The 21,971-nt window shown below is 41.1% G+C and overlaps 1 protein-coding gene across 3 annotated transcripts in view; it reads right to left on the reverse strand.

The window, feature by feature from the left end:
• The window catches only part of CXADR (CXADR Ig-like cell adhesion molecule), a 56,502-nt gene extending 41,880 nt beyond the window's left edge, over positions 1–14,622 (reverse strand). Inside the window, exon 1 of one of the 3 annotated variants that reach the window (XM_019467763.2) lies at positions 8,614–8,719. In XM_019467763.2, coding sequence (XP_019323308.1) covers positions 8,614–8,716 — 103 coding nt within the window. In that variant the 5' untranslated portion in view covers positions 8,717–8,719. Of the gene's footprint in view, positions 1–8,613; positions 8,732–14,450 lie in introns of those variants that run through there. The other 2 variants (XM_019467764.2, XM_019467761.2) reach the window with 2 other exon arrangements.
• Between the last annotated feature and the right edge of the window lie 7,349 nt (positions 14,623–21,971).

The raw sequence follows: 21,971 nt of genomic DNA on the forward strand, positions 1-21,971 counted from the left end.
AAATCAAGACACTGAGAGGTATCTGGGCTACTACGGGGAGCAAGATGTTCCCACACTTATCCTGTTGAGCTGAAGTCCACCAGTAAACACCCTTGAACACAGACCTCTTGTTTTAAAAATCAGTATGAAATACAAGAGTAGGTTTTAGACCCCACTCCAATCACTATGGTGGAGGAGAGTTTGAAGTTCACACTTTCCTCTGCTATACAAAACTTCTAAGTGACTCAGTTTGTTAAGCGGCTGGCTCTTGATTTCAGTTCAGGTTATAATGTCACAGTTCGTGGGATAGAGCCCCATGTCTGGCTCAGCACTGACAGCACAGAACCTGCTTGGGATTCTCTTTCCCTCTCTCTGCCCCTTCAACTGCTCTCACGCACACATGTGTGCCTGGCTCCTCTCTCTCTCTCAAAATAAATAGACTTTAAAAATTGTTTAAGACAAAAGATTTTAAACTTATCTCTACATCCAACGTGGGGCTTGAACTCAAAACCCTGAGATCAAGAGTTTCATGCTCTACCAACTGAGCTAGCCAGGCACCCCTGGGTGAACCTTTTTTTAACAAGGAAATAAATACCAGACTAGGAATCTGTTGTCATTTGTCACAAAACAGTAACAATAACAAGAAACCCATTATCATTTTGAACATGTTGTTGCTTCTTTAGGGCTTAAACATAAATTAAGGATACTGAACCAAAATGTCTACTTCAGATCTAAATATGTCCTAATTTTAGATAATCAATCAACCAACAAGTCGTCTTCCCCTGACATCCATCTCCTCCCCTTCTTCTGCAACTCAAAGGAAGTAAGAAGTAGTTCTGAGCTCACTTAAATGTGCAGCCATTTCTGAAACATTTGCACACTGAATTATGGAAACAGTTCTGTCCATTAATAGCATTGGCTCCAAAGTAAGATTTGGGTTCAAATTAATATTGAGCTCACTAAATGATTGGTAAGTTTCTAGTCCGTGTGCTTCTTCTCCCTTACAATGGGAATCAATACGGGTGCCTGGGTGACTCAGTCAGTTAAGTATCCAACTTGGGCTCAGGCCATGATCTCATGGTTCATGAGTTTGAGGCCCGCATCAGGCTCTGTGCTGACAGCTCAGAGCCTGGAGCCTGCTTTGGATTCTGTGTCTCCCTCTCTCTCTGCCCCTCCCCTGCTCATCATACTCTGTCTCTTTCTCTCCCAAAAAATAAACAAACATTAAAAATTTTTCCAAAAATAAAATGACAATCAATAGTAATAATGCCTACTTCATTGTAGGAATTAAATAAAAGAATGTATGTAAAGCTTTTAGAACAGTTCTAGCGCAACATGGTATCATCTTTCAATAAACAACATCTAATATGACAATTCACTGTCATCCTATACCACTATGTCACTTCTAGGACATAAACTCCTGTAGTGTTGGGAAGGTACTTTTTAAATTTTTTTTTTTTTAACGTTTATTTATTTTTGAGACAGAGAGAGACAGAGCACGAACAGGGGAGGGTCAGAGAGAGGGAGACACAGAATCTGAAACAGGCTCCAGGCTCTGAGCTGTCAGCACGGAGCCCGATGCAGGGCTTGAACTCGCGGGGCTGAACTCACGGACTGCGAGATCATGACCTGAGCCGAGGTCAGACGCTTAACTGACTGAGCCACCCAGGCGCCCCAGGGAAGGTACTTTTTAATCTTTTATCACTCACACTTAGCAGTGCCTTCCATACGGGACGAACTTAAAATCTGTTTTGTAAATAAGTGACACTGAAATGTATCCACTAGGTTTGACAAAAAGAACATCATTGGTGACCTAGGCCAAATCTGATTTAGTGATGGCTTTGGGGAGTTGCAATGGAATACAGCTAACTACAAAGGTTGAGATGTGTGACTAGACACAGAAGTAGAAGGCTACTGTTTTAAGGAACTGGCTCTCAAGGGTAGGAGGAAAGCGGCAGAGTATGATGTGTGGTCAATGAAGGGTTGTTGTGAAATGGGAAATGTAGAGCATGTTTATATAAGTCAAAAGGAAAGAGCAAATAGAATGAAAGAAGTTTAAAAATACACAGAGCAGAACCCTCAGAAACTGAAGGATCAAGACCCCAGAAAGAATGATGCCTAGAAAATAAGAAATAAGACAACCTTTAAATAAGAATGGAGGGAAGGAGTTAAGAGGACAGTACAATTATGGATAAGCTTATTCACTAAGGTACAAGAAATTAAGGGAATTTGTACCTGATAGCCTCTATTTCCTCTGTGACAAAGGAGGCAAACAGCATTTACTTAGAATAAAAGAGGCAGAAAAAAATGTGGGCAGAGGGTTTTGGAAGGCAGGTTCAAGTTCTGAAATACCTGTGAAAGGAATGGGGAAAGAAGTGAGAGACTGCAGAATGGTACGAGTCCAAATGATACAAGCTCATAGTCAATGAAGCTGAGCAAAGATCTACATACTGACCTTACCATACATACCCTTTTCTCTAGTTTTATGTATTTGAAAATTTCCGTAATTAAAATGTTTTCTAAAAATGATGTGGCACTGGGGCGCCTGGGTGGCTCAGTTGGTTGAGCATCTGACTTCTGCCCAGGTCATGATCTCGCAGTTGACAAGTTCGAGCCCGGCGCCGGGCTCTGTGCTGACAGCTCAGAGCCTGGAGCCTGTTTCGGATTCTGTGCCTCCCTCTCTCTCTGCCCCTTCCCTGCTCATGCTCTGTCTCTCTCTGTCTCAAAAATAAATAAACATAAAATAATAATAATAATAATAAAAAAAGGGGATGTAGCAATATGCATCCCCCAGAAGAGCCAAAATGATAAAAGGCTTTGATGGGGACATGGAACAATGGAGACTCGCACACTCTATTGGTGGGAGTGTCAACCTGCACGATTCTGGAAAACTGTGCAGCAGTTTCAACTAAAGCTAAACACAGGTATTATCTATGGGACCCCAGAAACAACATTCCCAGGTAGAGAAATGTGTGCAAATGTGCACTGAAACATATGAATGAGAAAGTCACAGCAGCATTTTTCACAATAGCAAAAAACTGGAAAAAAATGTCCAGCCACAGTAAAATGGGTAAGTCAATTGTGATATGGCCACACAATAGAATACCATGTAGCAATGCAAACAATCTACAGCTACAAAAAATGATCTTACAAACATAAGTTTGTAAAGTTACACCAAAAAAAAAAACCCCACAAAACATATATTGTATAATTCCATTTCTATAAAGTGTTAATACTAACCTACACTGTTAGAAATCAGAAGAGAGTGAAGAAGTGACTGGAAAAGGCCGGGGACTTGAGATATGTCAGTAGACAGAAATGACACTGTTTTGAGGAACTTGGCTCTCAAGGGTAGAAAGAAAGTAGTGGAGTATGATGTGTGGTCAGGGAAGAGTTGTTGCGAAATGAGAAATGTGGGTTATATTCTATTTCCTACTCAGGGTAAGAATTACATGGATGTTTCTGTTTTGTGATAATGCTCTCACCTGTACACCTGTAAATGATGCTCTAAACTTTGTGCTTCTCTATGCATAAATGACATACTTGAGATAAAAGGTTTACTTTTCTTCTTTAATTTTTAAAATTTAGGTAAACTCTACCCAACATGAGGCTCAAACTCATGACCCCAAGATTAAGAGTTGCATGCTCTACCAACTGAGACAGACAACTCTAAAAGGTTTACTTTTAAAGAAATTTTAAAAGAGCTGAATGAGTTAGAGATAAAAGTTATTTTTATTTTGTTTTTGTTAAAAAAATCACATCCCACTGCTTTATAAATGGACTTTATATATTAAAAAAAAAAAAGTCTAGCCAAAGTGGACAATAAAGTCTCTCCAATGTACACAGCTGAGCATCACAGTCCATGAGCAGGACCAAAGAAACTGGCCTGGAAGATCAATCCATATCAGAGATGAGAACTGAGGTCTGACCAGGGGACCCTGGATTATTAAAGAAATTCTTGTTTTAAAGTAACCAGAAGTGGGGTAGAGGGTGGTTAAAGGCCTGAAGATCTCACTGATAGCAAGAAGGTATGACAGAATTTTAGGAAAGCTCTAGGTGCCAATGACCACAGAGTTCAAGATTTCAGAGGAAAAAGTATAAAGAGAGGGTTACCTAAGTAAACTAGAGAGAAAATCACTGTATTTGAGAGGTCAAGGAACTGCTATGTAAGAATGGTGGAAGAATGAACTGTAAAAATGGAACATAATGCTGTGATGGGGGCAGGACAGGAGTATGAGGTAAGGCATTTCTCAGTCATTGTGAAGAAGCAACCAGAAGTTTGGTATAAGGAGAGGGCAGGAGTCTCAAGGTTGAAGGGCTAGGACACAAGGTCGAAGGAGGGGAAAGTAGTGTGGAGAAGCCAGTGCGGCCCAAAGAGAATAACCAGAAAACCATACATTTTTATATCACGTAACATTTCTATTCTGATCCCCATCCTCCTCTGCTGAGAATCAGAGCTGGGGAGTAAGTGCCTGACTCGCTTCTCTGAACTGAAGCTTTCCTACAGTATCAGAATGGGGTCTTCTTCACATCTTCTGAAGCATCTGGCACAAAACCTCACCCACATGTACACATTATAATCTATTTACCCCCAAATGTCTTCCATAAGAATTGAAGTTCTGAATAAGAAATATTCGATATAGATTATAAACCAGGACCAGGAAAAATGTAAATTATAAAGGACATCCAGGGGAAATTAAGAAAGTAAACACGCAAGACAGATTTTCTGTCTTGGATTGTGACCCAACCCTTCCCCACCCTCTCTCCCCCCACCCTCTCCACACACACAAATACTCCTCTCAAGAAATTCAAATCTCAATTGCAATCAGAATTAAGTCTAAGCCTTTTGTCGAACTATGTTACCTTCCCCATGTTTTCTAATTTTAGAATTCTCTGGCAAAACAAACGCAAACGGCATATTTTGCCTTATGGGTAAAGTAGATCCATTGCCATGGTGAATACTTTCATCGCCTTCACAGAATATGCTCTGTTGTTAAAAATCTGCCTTTGCCTCCTTGCTCATAAAAACCTCAGGCTCTCTTCCCTTCCTTTAATTAACATGAAACAGGAAAAGTGAGTACTTGGCAACACACACACACACACACACACACACACACACACACACACCCCTCAGGTGAAATGTGTTAAAAAGATGAGCTCACAGTAAGTAAGAAAGCAAAGAAATAGATATAACAGCAAAATGAGTAAATAATATTATCTCCTTATGGAAAATCCTGAAGGTAAGAAAAAAAGGGTTCATTACAATAAGAAAATCATCTCCGTTGTAAGCATGTCTAACTTGATTGCCTCAATCTTGGCATTAGTCCTTTCTAATATCCCAAAGTGAATTCAAATTTCCCTAGCAACCATCATCAGGGACCATTCTGTCCTTATTTTCCACCTTTCCATAAATGCATTTATTGCCCTCACAGGCAAGTTAAAAATGTGATTTTGGTGCATGTATTTGTTTTTTCTGCCTCATACCTAAGATGTAAATGCACATAGCAATCAAATAAGGGCAGCTAATATAGTTTTGTGCATGGGTAACAACTGTTCTCATAATTTCAAGAAAGTAAGAGACTTTAGCTAGCATGTTACCAATAAGAATACTATGGATACAAATAATAACATAATTATCTCATAAGAACACTACACCCATGCTTGTTCAGTTAGCAGGATGTTCCGAGACTAGTTATGTTAGAAGGTGACTGGAACTAAAGCTTCAAATTCCAGAAGTGTGCTGACCACCAGGATAGCTGCTAGCCACATTCGGCTACTGAGCACTTCAGACATGGCTGGTGCAAACTGAGACGTGCGTAGGTCAAATACTAACCAGATTTTAGAGAATTAGTGAGAAAAAAAATTTTAATCTTATTAATGTTTAATTTGATCACATGGAACTATTTTGTATATACTGAGTTAAACAAAATATATATTTTCCGAAGAACTGTATTGTCTCACAACTCTGGACTCAAATATTTCTACAAGGTACAACCTGGTAGGGCTCAGGAGCCCGAGAGCTCCAATTCCATCTAAATCCCACCACCCCTGTAACATCCATAGATATGCTTAAGGCAAGCCAGAAAAAGGAACAAAATATATATTCAAATGAATTTCACCTTTTCTTTTTACTTTCAAATGTGGCTACCAGAAAACTTTAAATTACATATGTGTCTTGCATTATATCTCTACTGGACAGCACTGTTTAGACCAATGTGACAATTTACTGGACTTAATTCCTGTAAATTAGAGTAATACAAACTGTTCTTCCTACCCCAAGGATGTCAGAAGAGAACACCCAAATGAGATGGGTGTGAAATTGTCTTAAAAACTAAGGTACCTGGGTGGCTCAGTCGCTGAGCATCTGTCTGACTCTTGATTTCAGCTCAGTTATGTCTCACAGTACGAGAATTCGAGCCCAGCGTTGGGGCTCCTCGCTGACAACACTCGGAGCCTACTTGAGATTCTCTCTCCCTCTTCTCTGCCAACCCCCACCCCCAGCTCGAGCGCATACTCTCAATCTCTCTCAAAATAACTAAGCTCAAAAAAATATATGGTACATCATAACTATGCATCGTGGTTCAGTGTGATGGTCTATAGTGACCGCAACATAGCACTGATTCAAATTCCAGTCCGTGAAGTTATACAAACAATGCATATATTGGTATCTTTTATTGTAAAATATAAATTTAAGACTTCTATAATGTGTTTTTTGAAATAAAATATACGTGTATATTTAGCAGGGGAAAAAAAGGTACAATCACTTTTCCAGCCCAGAGTTACCAGTAGATTCTAAAAGTATCAGATTTCACATTGTGCCACCAAGTAGGTTAAAGACTCTTCTCAATTCTTACCGTACAAACTACCCAGGGCACAAAATACTCAAGAGTTTTTGTCTGGGCCATTAAGGAAAACCCCCATGGGACGCGTCTGGTATTCAAGAGTTCAAAGCTCTCTTCCCTGGGGAATCCAAGTGAGCCTGAGAGGGTCAGCTACAGTCACTCTAAGGATTTAACAGAGATGTGGCTGAACACATTTGATTCACTGTATCTGAATGTTTCTTGAGATTCCTTGAGAGCATGTGATCCGTGCAGCCAAACTACCCTTCCTTTGGAGAAACCTGTAAAACTCACACAAAACATACATCTACACTATAAAATGGTGAGGTCGTGATTACAATTAGTTACTGTTTCTTCTTAAAATCTAAACAAATTTTTATGTCTTAGAAGTAAATTAAATCAAAGCCATTCACATTCCAACTTATAAAATACCTCTGAAAGAATGAAAGTGATTTCATAGTTTCACAGGAAATTTGTATTGTCTCAGTTAACCAATTAACAATGGTTAATTTGACTGTTAATCCTTTTTCTCACCAACTATCAAAGGACAAACTAGACCATGCCTTGATCTCATACTTACCCTAAAATAGACTATTATCTCCCTCCCTTATCCTACCTTCTCTTTGTCAACAGGGCAGACCACAGTCTTTTCTTCTACAGCACACTGCTAATTAAAATTGCAAATAATGCTGAGTCAAGTTAAGGCCTTTAATGCTTAAACTCTAATTGGCTAACTCTTTATTAGAAACCAGGAAGAGTGAGTCAATGAGGTGAGGGAAGAAAGGTGACAGAAAAGGCCTGTGGAAAAGCACAAAAGAGAAATTGTCTCTTTAAGTCACCATTTCACCAGTGAATGTAGAAACATTTTCAGCTTTCTTTGCATTTTTACAGAGACCGTAATGGATTCAAGAGACTGAACAACTTACAAAGCAATACCAATAATAGACCCCCAAAGAGATCGCCAAACCATGAACTCCAAACCAGCTCCCCCAACAGCTCACTTCACCATGCCAGGCGTGATGTTTTCCAACCCCTTCACATTCCACTGTTTGTCATTTCAGCACCCCCCTCCCCAAATGTGGAGTAGAAAATGAGTAGGGAACCACCACTAGAAAAGGTTGTTGCTTTTTACTTATATTTCGCACCACACTCCTAACAGAAACCAGTCTAATTCCAACACCAATGTAACAATTATTCTAGAATATTAGATTTGTTTTCTTAAAAATATATTAGATGAAAAACAGCAGGATAAAGCCATAAGTTCTTTTTAATTACAGAATTTTTAATTATGTTCTGGGTTACTTTATCATTTTACAAATGTATTTTTTAATGTTTTATTTATTTTTTGAGTGTGTGCGTGCATGAGTGGGGGAGGGGCAGAAAGAGAGGGGGAGAGAGAATCCGAAGTAGGGTCTGCACTGACAGGGTGACAGCAGCAAGCCTGATGTGGGGTCAAACTCATGAATGGCAAGATCATGACCTGAGCTGAAGTCAATTACTCAACTGGCTAAGCCATCCAGGCACCCCATGGGCTAGTTACTTTATCCATTTCTTGCTGGCCACCAAATAAATGAACCAAACGTTCCCACTATCAATTCTTGCCTTTATTTAATTACACCTGATAATGATTTGTATAAAACAGAGGAAAGGTAGAAACAACATGATTGGGAGAACAGGCTGCAACAGGAGATTACAATGAGACGGTGTTAACACAAATTCACTCCATTACCGAGCACAGGGTAAAACGGACACACACAGCTTGCCTGTGCAGGGTATGGAGCCCAGCCCTGCTCACCTCTTCTGTGAGGAACATACTCTCGATCTTCAAATGCTCTTTCCCTCCAGGTCTTTTTCCACAAGCCAACAAACATCAATTCCTGTCTAGAACATTTTCCCATTTAATTAGCATGGGCTGTGCATACACTGGGAACAAAATATGGAATCAACAGACAATCCTTGACATCATGAAATGTACAGTCTGGTCAGGAAAAACAATTACAATAAAGGCCCACCTGACAAACATTAGAACACACTCCAGTAATGTAATGTGCTTGGAGTAGGGAAAAATTCACTTAATCGAAGGCCAACGAAGCTATTTCAACCATCTTAAGAGGTGATAACCTGGACTACGAGTAGTGGCTGGAGGGATACAAGTGACTTAGAAAGTGACTGGATGTAAGCAGATGAGAGAACAGGAAGAGTCAGTCAGGTACCCAGATTTCTGCCTGGGTATTTTGCTAGCTGAAAAAGCCACTTAATGGGAGAGGGAACAGTCGTTATGTAGACAGGTTCAATTGGAGGCACCTGCAGAAAGTCGAAGCAGGGATGTCAAGTGGGTGGTTTCAAATGAGGGGAAAAAGCTTGGGTGACAGACTAGAAATAGATTGGAAGCTGTCAAGACATAAACGCTAACTGAAGCCATAAACTGAGGAACCCCAATATTTAAGGTACAAGGAAGAAATGGTGCACAAGGGAAAATAAGGAACAAGGTTCTAAGTCTGGGTGGCTGGAAGGTAAGGGAGTCCTTAGCTGCTGGCTTCTACCTCATCCCCTGGGTCTGCTACTGTCCCTTGGAATGAAGGTCATATGTGCAATGTTTCACTGTCAAGACAACTGCAAACGCTAAGCGTGTTTTTCATTCTTTACTTACCTGATGCCCGCTCCTTAATATATGAAAATCCAGCTGTACTCTATCCCCTACAGAAAACTGTCCTCCTTATGGAATCAAGAACTTCCTGAATGTCGCCAATAATCTCCCAACGGTAAGACCCACTGGCCTCATTTCTGCATCAGTTTCTGGGATACCCTCATCCCATAGTTCTCCTACATGCCCCCCCCCCCCCCGCATCACTCCTTATTATTCACCCTCTGTTTACTTATTAGATGTTGATGCTCTCCAGTGTCACATTTCACCATCTCTCCTAGTCCTACCAGCTTTTCCTGGTTAACCTTACCCAGATGCCACCTATCAGTGGTGATTCTCAATTCTCTATCACCAAACTTTGTCTTTCCTGAGATCCAGTCCTTTGTTTCAATCTTCCTAATAGGTATTTTTTACCTCCATTCCCTTCGGGCTCCTCAAATATCACCTGTCTAAACTTAAGCTCATTGGTCATTTCCCCTAAAACTTGCTCCTTTTTTCTTTACCCTCTGTTGGTTAGTGACTTCACCATCCTCCCAAAGCCAGAAATCTTACTGCTTCTCTCCAACTTTTTCTTGCAACCAACCAGGTATCAGGTTTCACTGCATTTCCCTTAAAACTTTTCACACCAGAGGAAGCCCAACACAACTCTTGTGTTTTTGTTTTTTTTAACAGGGACTGCTTATATGTAGATCATCCCAGATAGCTTCCTGTATCAGATCTATTGGTTCTGCCTCCAGAACTGCCTCCAGGTTCATCATTCAAGAGAATAATCTCAGTGTATAATCTCACTTTTTTAATGCCTTCACAAGTTTCTTTGTACCACCAAGGAGGGTGGCAGCACTTGACAGCTGTCCATCATCTTCATCTACTAAGCTCCTGGCACAGCCTTAGATCTTCACCCACCCACAGTGTGGTCACTGGTTAAAAGGCAAAATCTCAGGCCTCACCCCATATTTTCTTATAAGAAAGACTCAGGCGCACATCAAAACTTTGAGAAGTGCTGGTTAGATGCTCTAATGCACTGAATTTCTCACCTCCCACAATACATTATATCCTTTCAGAACTCCATGACTTTGCAAAAGCTGTACCATCTGCTGGGAATGTCCTATCAAACCTTTGCACCTACTACTGTAAGGGCGCCTAGTACAGGCACAGTACATAGTAGGCCATAAATATTTGAATGATTGGATCATGTAATCAATTAATTAACGGATGAGTTCGGCTCCAGACTTGCACAGTGTAAGGTACTAAAGTGCATTCGGATGGAATGTGAATGTTAAGCAGTTGGAAACAGTGGCCCAGAATTCAAAGGAGAGGTAGGCTGAGCTGGCACTATTTTTAAGTCATTAGCAACTGTTTGGAGATTACAGTAATGGGTAGATGAGGTCACCCAGGTCTAAGATTGAAAGAAGAGGACTATGGGCCAAATCTTGGGTAAGGTTGACATTTTAGGGACCTTCTGTAGAAGTCAATGAAGAGCAAGTTAACAGGGTGGGAAAGAACCAAAAAGAAGTTCCAAAAGATAAGCGGATTTGGAACACGGTGATTGTTACCTTTGGCAACTAAAGTGGAACAGAACAATGAGATCAAAGATAAAGCAGAAGCTTAACTTTAGACTAACAACTGAATGAGACAAGGCTACTGGAACGATCACTAGAAGGACCATCTTTATTTGATGAGAAGGGAGAGGGAGAGGGAGAGAGAGAGAGAGAGAGAGAGAGAGAGAGATGGAACCATGGAACCGATGAGAGCTACGTCATATACACAGGCGTAGTGGTAAAAAAGCTGCAAACTTTTAGCCACACAATATCGCTGAACATTTGCTATTTGCCACATACCACAAGCTAACTAACACTGGGACTGTAACAAGAACACAGGTCATGCCCCTGCCCTCTGACCTAGTGCAATGAGATAAACTGAGTGACTGACGGACACCCCGCAACGAGCAGGGTAAGGAGCCAATCTAACGTGGCTTGCCTCAGAGGAGGGGTGACTTTTTTTAGGTGGTTGGTATAACGGCCAAAATGTGAACAGTAAGAGACATATATAGAGGAGATAAAGTTCCCACTTAATCTTCATATATTTTATGCAAAGGAAGACTTCCGGAAGCAAAATGATAAACATTTCACTTTGCTCTTCAACAACTCTGCGGTGGTAGGATCCCTACTATTGACACATAAAGCAACTGAGGCACACAGAAAGGACAGGGGCCTGCAGCCATCAAATGACTAACAAGTGGTAGGTAGACAAGTAATTTTATTTTCACTCATGCTGACAGTGTGAGAAACAGCAGCTCCCCAAACTTTAACAAGATCCCCAGGTGATGCTGATGCTGCTGGTACATGAGCCACATCAGTTTTACAACACTAAGCCCTGACTCCCCGTGTCTTCATAATGGTGCCAGGAAGCATTCAACTAAAATCAAAAAAGTAAAGGGCTAATAACAGAAGACTTCAGTATTTGGCACACAGCAGGTTCTTATTACATGACAGATAACCAGTGAGAAAAATTTAGGATGTCAATCAGAGGTAATCAAAGAGGAAAGAGGCAAAATAACATGGTGGTAAGAGCAAGGATTAAAGAGGAAGTTTGTGACCTTGGCAAATTAAGTTATATAACTATTCTATGCCTCAGTTTCCTCACATGTACAATAGGGATCATTGTAATACACACCCTCGAGGGTTACTAGGTAGATGGAGTATATGTAAAGCCCTTAACAGTGTCTGGCATTTAACAACTGCTCAATCAAGGCTTTAATTTTACTACGATTGCTACAGCTATGCTACCACTGCCACTATTATTAGTGTGACTTAGGTAGTATGACTTGCTGCTGGGTGGGTAATAAAATGCATCAAAAGGACTTCCACTAGCAACCAGAAGATACCACAAAACGCTTTACAACCCATATGGAGACAAACCTAGAAGAAAAATAGCACTGCAATTTTTAATCTGTAAGCCTCCTCCACTCTGTTTTGCCAAATGTAGAAGCCAATCATGTTACCACCCAAACTGAATTCATAGCAACGGACTTCTAAAATGGCAAAGAGTATCTCAAGAAATACTGGAAGCCATACATCAGTTACATAGTTTTTGAGTTGTTCCCTAAGCTGGGAAATTGGAACTAAAAATAGTTGTCTTGTTAAGCTAAGGGCAATAGTCCTTTAATGAGAAGCTCATTGTGCCTAACAAAGTGAGGCACCCAGAAAAAATGAAATCCAGACAATTAGTTGGACATCCCAGGGGGTGAAAAACAGAATCCTCTTCAGGGTGCCTGGGTGACTCAGTCGGTTAAGCGGCCAATGTGGGCTCAGTCATGATCTCCTAAATTTGTGAGTTCGAGTCCCACCTCGGGCCCTGCGCTGACAGCCTGGAGCCTGCTTCAGATTCTGTCTCCTCCTCTCTCTGCCCTTCCCCAGCTCGCACTCTATCTCTGTCTCTCTCAAAAATAAATAAACATTAAAAAAAAATTTTTTAAATCCTCTACATTGTTTATGTTATTCCACTTTTCTGCTCTAAATGTAGCCTAAAATATTCTTCCCATAGAGAACATGTGTTCTCCACTTCAACTTCAGCTTAGTCCTTGACAAAACAAAGATGGGAATGTACCAAGTAAACTGGTTACTGACCCTTCATCTTTTCCAGAAGCTTTACTTTGGAAATTTCACCCAAGTCTAAATGATATGTATCAAAAAGGTGGAGGTGGTGCTATAGTCTGAAGATTAGACTTGGTAATAGAATGTTGATCCCATGAGTAATGCTCACAGATGTGGCATCCAACAATGGAATTAACATTTCAACAAGAAACGGAGAGCCATCCCAACAGAAAGGGCCACCCGATCCTTCCGGGCTCAAAAAAAAAAAAAAAAAAAAATCCTTCCAGAAGCTACACGAATGTGTCTCCAGAGTCCCACCTATGGATTTTTTTTTTTTCCTTTAATTAACAATTTGGTTCTAAAATACAAGTGTTTACCCTGACAAACAAGATCAGGTAGTTAAAACACTGACATGAAAACAGATCACTTAAAGTGTCAAATGATTGTGCCTTCTAATAGTCCACGCATTTTTTAAATGCCTTTTTTCCCCTCCCGAGAAAGACGCAGTCGAAAAATGTACTTGGCGAATCCTTTAAGAAGTGCCCCGTACAAGTCATCCCCTCTTATCTTCAAAATGAATTAACTCATCACAAATTCAAACCGAGGTTACGAATGTCTCCTTTGCACTTTGCGCCGGGACTGCGGAAACCAAAACCGCATTTTTTTTTTTTTTTTTTTTTTTTTTTTTTTTGCTGGAATCTACTTTTGATTTTCCACGGTCTACTTCGTCGAGTTACCTTCTAGGTAACAGCTCGTGCTTGGGCTCTCCTCTTCTACCAGACCAAGAAGGCTCAGGCTACTGTTCGTTCAGCGCCTCTTTCCTAGAGGTAGCCTGGCCGATTTGAGGCACTGAAAAGCTCGGTGTCTATTGAATCATGGCGTTTGTAATTCAGCCTCCCCGTTTGGACTGCTCAACACCTGCAAACTCGCAGCCCAAGGCTTTGGAAATCGAGTAACCCTGGACGGACACAACACCGCGGCTAACAAGGGAAAAGGCAAGCGCGAATAAAGCAAAGCTTGCACCCTCAGCAAAGAATGGTCTGGGAGAGACGCCAGGCGCATCCGGCACGCCGCGCCCACCACCCGCGCCCGAGGAGCCCCTGTACCGCCGCCCCTCATCTCGGGGCTCGGTCCCCACCATCTCCAACTCCCCCCGGACACTTCATGCCCCTGCATGGCTCTATTCCGAGCCATTCCACCTTCCCGGCTCGCACGCCCGGCTCCGCAAACCACCCCATTTTGATACCTCCCGCACGGCCACCACTGCCGCAGCGCCCCCAAACCGCACCCGTCCCCTCCCCCACGCCTCATTGTTCCCGGGTGGCCGCAGGCAGCGAGCGCCCCAGGGCGGTGCCGGCAAAAGGAACCCTAGGAACTGAATTGCCCCCCACTCACCCGCGACTCCCCACAAGACGACGAATCGCAGCAGAAGCGCCATGGTGGCGGCCCGGCCGTGGGCGGTGACTGAAGGTAGGCGGCTCTCACCCGGGGTCTCAGTCACCCTGCGCCTTGCGCGCTCCCGACTGGCTGGCGGCGGCTGCACCTCCGCACCCCCGTCCCACCCCACCCTTGCACGGCAGGTGAAATACGTCACTTCCGGTAGTGGCTGAGCCCCGCGGCGCGCGCCGGCTCCGCCAAGAGCGTGGGGTTGCCGTGGCAACCAGTGCGGACTGCCCTAGGGATCCTCTGGAATAGAATTCCCCGGCCAGCTGCGCTCCGTCTTGGGGTGAGCCGGCAGCCATTCCCCCCATAAGCCCAGGTCCCCGCTTCAGTGTCTTTAGTTAAATCAGGGTGTGTGCACTAGGGTCGAGCAGGCTCCTTTCCCCAGTTGCGGTCGCGCCCTTGCTTCAGGGTGAGGCACGGAACGACCCACGCCTGCGGTCCTGCCCCGGGATCCTGAAGGGCGGCAAACACGGTTGGCCCCGCAGGCGCTCACCCGGCCCTCCCCTCTGGCTGGTACGGAATGAGGGGCCTCCAGCCACGCGTCCCACGTCTGGCGGTTTGCTGCGAGGTCTCCCTCCTAAGGCTGTGAGGACACAGAACCAGGCAACCCACCGTACCCCGGGCATTTGCTCCCATATCGTTGAGTCGGTGGGCTGATGCGGAAGGCTCGAGAAGGCTTTTCCCTATCTCCAGTAATGACCGAACCCCTCAGCTGCAGCTTCGGATTTGGGAAATATCTGGACTGGTGTTTTTGACCCTGTGTATTTAAAGGTTATTCTAACCCTATAATTGGCCATCGTGGACCAGTGAGCTTTAAAAGTGAGGCTAAGTAGGGGTGGTTAAAGGCTGGAGGCGGTGTTGGGGGGACCAGCGAAAGAGATTTTGAATCTCCTGGTCTGCCCTACAGTGTCACTTCCTGGTATCCTCCATACTTGTTCTTGTGTCATTTGGGTCCTCAGTTGCCCTTTCCAGATAGCGTTTGTATATAACTGCTAAGAGACTTTTGTGTTTCCAACAGTTCCCTATCTGGAGTGACTTAGAGGAGAGAAGCGTGTGGTGCAGTGGGTAAGTTCTTGGGTCCTGGAAAGGGACAGTTAACTGGGCAAGTGATTTGGAAATACACCTAGCTATGACAATTAGATGAGATACGGCACAAAAGAATATTTGGCACTGTGCCTGGCACATAGTAAATACTCAGTCAAATGGCAGCTAATAGCACAGAGTGCTTCAGATCCCCTGTCCCTCTCTCTCTGCCCCCCCCCAAAAATAAACATTTTTTTAAAGTGGCAGCTAATAAAGAATAATATTGGAAAATTCTTATTATTTGTTGAACCAGCAAAGAGAAAATAAATCAGTTGTTGGTAAGACCAAAGTTACTCAACTGCAATTTAGCCTCGTGGTAGGCTATACTGACTGCATATTAAAATGATCTAGAGGGGGCCTCCCTGTCCCTGTCGGTGGAGCTTGGGACTCTTAACGTCAGGGTTGTAAGTTCAGTTTCACTTTGCATATAGAGATTACTTTAAAATAAAATCTATAAAAAATAAAATAAAATCATCCAGAGAACTTGTTCAAAATACCAGTATCTGAACCCACTCCAGTGATCCTGATTCAAAGGACCTCCAGTGGAGTCGTGACTGATCTACGGAGGAGAGTTCAGAGTAACTGCTAGGGATTTCCTAACAGAGGAAACAAAAATTCTACCTGATACAATTGAAGGTATAAAATATTGGGAACTTAAATTTTTTCTTAACACATTATAGTTCATGAAATTAGAAAAGAATAAATATTAAAGTTGTTCATATCTATTTCAGACTGTTATATGAGAATTTTTCTAGTATTAATCACTTCAAAGCAGCACACGTTTATTATAAGTGTCTCTGGTAGAAATTAAACTCACCCTTCATGGGTTATCTCAACCACATACTAGAGGAAATCTTTTGAAATTATCCAGAAGGATTTGTATCTTAACCTTTTCCTTCTAGTACTTTTTTTTTTTTTTTTTTTGCAATCTTTCCCTTTTGCCTCCTTCTGTGGTAGACATTTTCATACCTATCAATCACTTCTTACTCTGTATATTTCTAGAAGGCCAGAAAGGCACATTATTTATTCATCTTTGTCACTCTAGGAAGCCAGCCCATAGTTGAATCTAGTATTTGTTGAACTGAGTATATTTAATTCATATGTTAATATGTTGATGTATGTTAATAAAAAGTATTTAAATATGTATACAATAACTCACAAATCATCACATCTGAATATGTCTTTTTAGAATGCACCTTTAAAATGTAAATTTTACAAAATTAATGTTTTTTTTATTGGTTGGAGTTTTTTTTTAGTTTTTATTTAAGTAATGGCTACACCTCACATGGGGCTTAAACCCACAATCCTGAGATCAAGCGTCTCATGCTTCTCAGACTGGGCCAGCCAGGCACCCCCAAAATTAGTGTTTTACCCTTCATTAGGTTACTGAACACAAATTTTTCCAAGTATATCATCTCTAAGATTTAAGTAACTTTGAAAGGAGTAATTTACCTTATTCAGGAAACTATTCTTTAAACAATTATATCAAAGATGGGGGGGGGGAGGAAAAAAGTTAAATGGAGTCATCTTTACACTTTGGTTTATGACTATATTATTTCATAAAAACAGCAGCTAAAATTATGCCAATATCTGAAACTTATTAATACCTTTAAGAAGCCTTTGTGGCTAAGGGTGCCTGGGTGGCTAAATTGGTTAAGCGTCCGACTTCAGCTCAGGTCATGCTCTCACAGTTCGTGGGTTCAAGTCCCATGTCCAGCTCTGTGCTGACAGTTCAGAGCCTGGAGCCTGCTTCAGATTCTGTATCTCCCACTCTTTTTGCCCCTTCCCCACTCACACTCTATATCTGTCTCTCAAAAGTGAATAAACATTTAACAAAAAAAGGCTTTGTGGCTATAGTTAACTTAGAAATTATGTATACAAACCTGTAATGAGATAATGTCATTAATTCTGGATCATGCAAATTATTGATCCTTTGATATATTTTTCTAACTCTTTATTAGAGAGAGAGACTGCACGTGTGCTCACACACACACACACACACACACACACACACACAGGAGAGCAGGGGAGGGGCAGAGAGAGAGGAGAGAGAATCTCAAGCAGGCTCCATGCTGTCACCACAGAGAACGACTCAGGGCTCAATCCGAAGAGCCTTGAGATCATGATCTGAGCCAAAACCAAGAGTCAGATGCTTAACCTTTTAACCCACTGAGCCCCCAGGCGCCCCTGATTATTTGATATTTTCAAAACAAGCTGACAATAGTGCACAGCCATTAAATGAATTGTCCTAGTTTAGTAAAGCACCAAGCATTCCATATTGTATAGCCTCTAAACCAGCAGAAAGGTGATTCTTGGTCTGTCAAGAAGGTGATAATTGTGGAGACATAAACAACTATGGTTAACATAGCATATGTTCTTAGGAAGATTTCTCAGCAGCGGTGAGCTTGTCAACACACTGAGATGATTAAAATCCTATGAACACATTCAGAGATTGACTTATTCATAAGAATTAAAGGATTTTTCCCTGTTACCAACCTGGACTATGAAAGCATGTGAAGCAAGAAACTTTCTTTCATAGATGACACTGGCTGATTTTTATATTTTCTGGAAAATGAAATGAAGGTTTCTGGTGCACCTGCCTGGCTCAGTCCAGAGAGCATCCAACTCTTGATCTCAGGGTCATGAGTTCAAGCCCCATGTTGGGTATGGAGCCTACTTACTAGAAAAAAAAGAAGAAAAAAGAAAAAGAAATGAAGGTTTCTCACAAGTGTTCTACTTGCAATATCAAGAACATGGGTTTCATGGGTTAATACCATCCAAGACATCTATTTACCCCTGTGCAAATGAATTTATAAATACATTTTTAGTTTAATGCCATGTATATAATATTTAGAAATCAACCCTTAGTCAGTGACCTAGAATTTTTTTTTTTTTTTTTTTATTCCCAATAATGTGATTCCAGAAGGAATACACAGGAGTGATAAGTTTAGGGGCACCTGACTGGCTCAGTCAGTGGAGCGTGTGACTCTTGATCTTGGGGTTGTGGGTTCAAGTCCTACATTGGGTGTAAAGATTATGTAAAAATAAAATCTTAATACTAACAAACCAGATCCAACAATACATTAAAATAATTATTCACCACAATCAAGTGAATCCTGGGATGCAGGGCTGGCTCAATATCTGCTAATCAATGTGATATATCATATTAATAAAAGAAAAGATGATAACTATGTGATGCTCTCAATAGATGGAGAAAAGGAATTTGACAAAAAACAGTACTCTTTCTTGATAAAAACCCTCAAGAAAGTAGGGATAGAAGGAACATACCTCAAGATCATAAAGGCCATATGCGAAAGACCCACGGCTAATATCATCCTCAGTGGGGAAAAACTGAGAGCTTTCCCCCTAACATCAGGAACATGTCAGGGATTTCCATTCTCACCAGTTTTTCAACATACTGTTGAAAGTCCTAGCCTCAGCAATCAGGCAAAAAAAGGAAATAAAAGACATCCAAATCAGCAAGGAGGAACTCAAACTTTCACTCTTCGCAGATGACATGATATTCTGTGTGGAAAACCCAAAGACTCTGCCAAAAAACTGCTAGAACTGATCCATGAATTCAGCAAAGTGGCAGGATATAAAATCAATGTACAGAAATCGGTTGCATTTCTATACACCAAAAATGAAGCAGCAAAAAGAGAAATCAAGGAATTGATCCCATTTACAACTGCACCAAAAACCATAAAATACCTAGGAATAAACCTAACCAAAGAGTAAAAAACCCATACACTGTAAACTATAAAAAGCTTATGAAAGAAATTGAAGAAGATCCAAAAAAAAAAAAAAAAAAAAAAGGAAAAACATTCTATGCTCATGGATTGGAAGAACAAATATTGTTAAAATGTCAATACTACCCAAAGCAATATACACATTCAATGCAATCCCTATCAAAATGGCACCAGCATTCTTCACAGAGCTAGAATAAACAATTCTAAAATTTGCATGGAACCAGGGGAACCTGGGTGGCTCAGTCTGTTAAGCGTCAGACTTCAGCTCAGGTCATGATCTCATGCACGGTCTGTGAGTTCGATTCCTGCATCAGGCTCTGTGCTGACAGCTGAGAGCCTCGAGCCTGCTTCAGATTCTGTGTCTCCCTCTCTCTGCCCCTCCCCTGCTCATGCTCTGTCTCACTGTCTCTCAAAAGTAAATAAATGTTAAAAAAATTTTTAAGGAATAAAATAAAATTTGTATGGAACCAGAAAAGACCCCGAATAGCCAAAGTAATGTTGAGAAAAAAACCCAAAGCTGAAAGCATCACAATTCCGGACTTCAAGCTGTATCACAAAGCTGTAATCATCAAGAAAGTGTGGAACTAGCACAAAAACAGACACATAGATCAATGGAACAGAATAGAGAACCCAGAAATTGATTCACAAAGGTATGGCCAACTAATCTTTGACAAAGCAAGAAAGAATATCCAATGGAATAAAGACAGTCTCTTCAGCAAGTGGTGCTGGGAAAACTGGACAGCAACATGCAGAAGAATGAACCTGGACCATTTTCTTACACCGTACACAAAAATAAACTCAAAATGGATGAAAGACCTAAATGTAAGACAGGAAGCCATCAAAATCCTAGAGGGGAAAACAGGCAACAACCTCTTTGACCTTGGCCACAGCAACTTCTTACTCGACATGTCTCCAGAGGCAAGGGAAACAAAAGCAAAAATGAGCTATTGGGACCTCTGCACAGGAAATCTTCTGCACAGCAAAGGAAACAATCAGCAAAACTAAAAGGCAACCAACAGAATGGGAGAAGATTTTTGCAAATGACATATCAGATAAAGGGTTAGTATCCAAAATCTATAAAGAATTTATCAAACTCAACACCCAAAAAACAAAAAATCCAGTGAAGAAATGAGCAAAAGATATAAATAGACACTTTTCCAAAGAAGACATCCAAATGGCTAACAGACACATGAAAAGATGCTCAACATTGGCCATCATCAGGGGAATATAAATCAAAACCACAATGAGATACCACCTTACACCTGTCAGAATGTCTAACATTAACAACTCGGGCAACAACAGATGTTGGTGAGCATGTGGAGAAAGAGGATGCAAACTGGTGTAGCCACTCTGGGAAACAGTATGGAGGTTCCTCAAAAAATTAAAAATAGAACTACCCTACAACCCAGCAATTGCACTACTAGGTATTTATCCCAAGGATACAAAAATGCTGATTTGAAGGGCACATGCACCTCAATATTTATAGCGGCACTATCGACAATAGCCAAAGTATGGAATGAGTCCAAATGTCTATCACCTGATGAATGGATAAAGATGTGGTATATATATACAATGGAATATTACTCCGCGATCAAAAAGAATGAGATCTTGCCATTTGTAACAATGCGGATGGAACTAGAGTGTATTATGCTAAGCAAAATAAGTCAGTCAGAGAAAGATACATGATTTCACTCATGTGAAATTTAAGAAACAAAACAGATGAACATAGGTGAAGAGAAGCAAAAATAAAGTAAAACAGACAGGGAGTCAAACCACAAGAGACTCTTAAATACAGATGAGGGTTGCTGGTGGGGTGTTGGGTGGGGAGATGGGTAAATGGGTGATGGGCATTAAGGAGGGCACTTGTTGGGATTAGCACTGGGTGTTATACATAGGGGATGAATCACTGGAATCTACTCCTGAAATCATTATTACAGTATATGTTAACTAACTTGGATTTAAATAAAAATAAAATAAAATAAAATGAAAAATAAAATATGATCTTAAAAAAAAGAAAGTGATAAGTTTATACAGACTAAAATTAAAGATTTTATTGTTGTCCTTTGAATTTTCTTATCCAAGAATAGTCTGTTTGTTCCAATTGCTTTATTTGTTTTGGTCTCTGTCACTTCATGCTAGTTGCTTTTCTCCAATTTCTGCTAATTTCTTGTTTTCTGCTCAAAGGTTAAAATAGGGCAGAAAAAAGGAAGCATATTGAAAATTCCCGGCTTATGGGGGACATTTTTCCATTGTGGTCTCAGACTGAGTCAATCTGGGGAGACCATCAATAAAATTACTTTTAGAAAATACAACTGGTATCTAGCTCTTGGGAGTAAACACATGGTTAGCTAACTTTATTATTATTCTTATTTTTAAGGTAGGCTCCAGGCCCAACATAGTGCTCAAACTCATAACCCTGAGACCAAGAGTCTCATGTTCTACCGACTGAGCCAGCCAGGTACCCCTGAGCCAGCTTTCTGGAAGGATGGCTGGAATAGCACTGAGGGCATCAACTTTAGTATATAAATACTAAGCAAAAATCTGCCCTCAGTTGAGGTGAATGTCCCCATGCATATTGAAATGTTAAAAAACCTGAAGAAAATTAACAGGTTTACTCTTCTGAGTAATACAAGGATCTCAG

Source organism: Panthera pardus, unplaced genomic scaffold, assembly GCF_024362965.1.
Source record: "Panthera pardus isolate Hobbes unplaced genomic scaffold, ASM2436296v1 HiC_scaffold_16, whole genome shotgun sequence".
Taxonomy (NCBI): domain Eukaryota; kingdom Metazoa; phylum Chordata; class Mammalia; order Carnivora; family Felidae; genus Panthera; species Panthera pardus.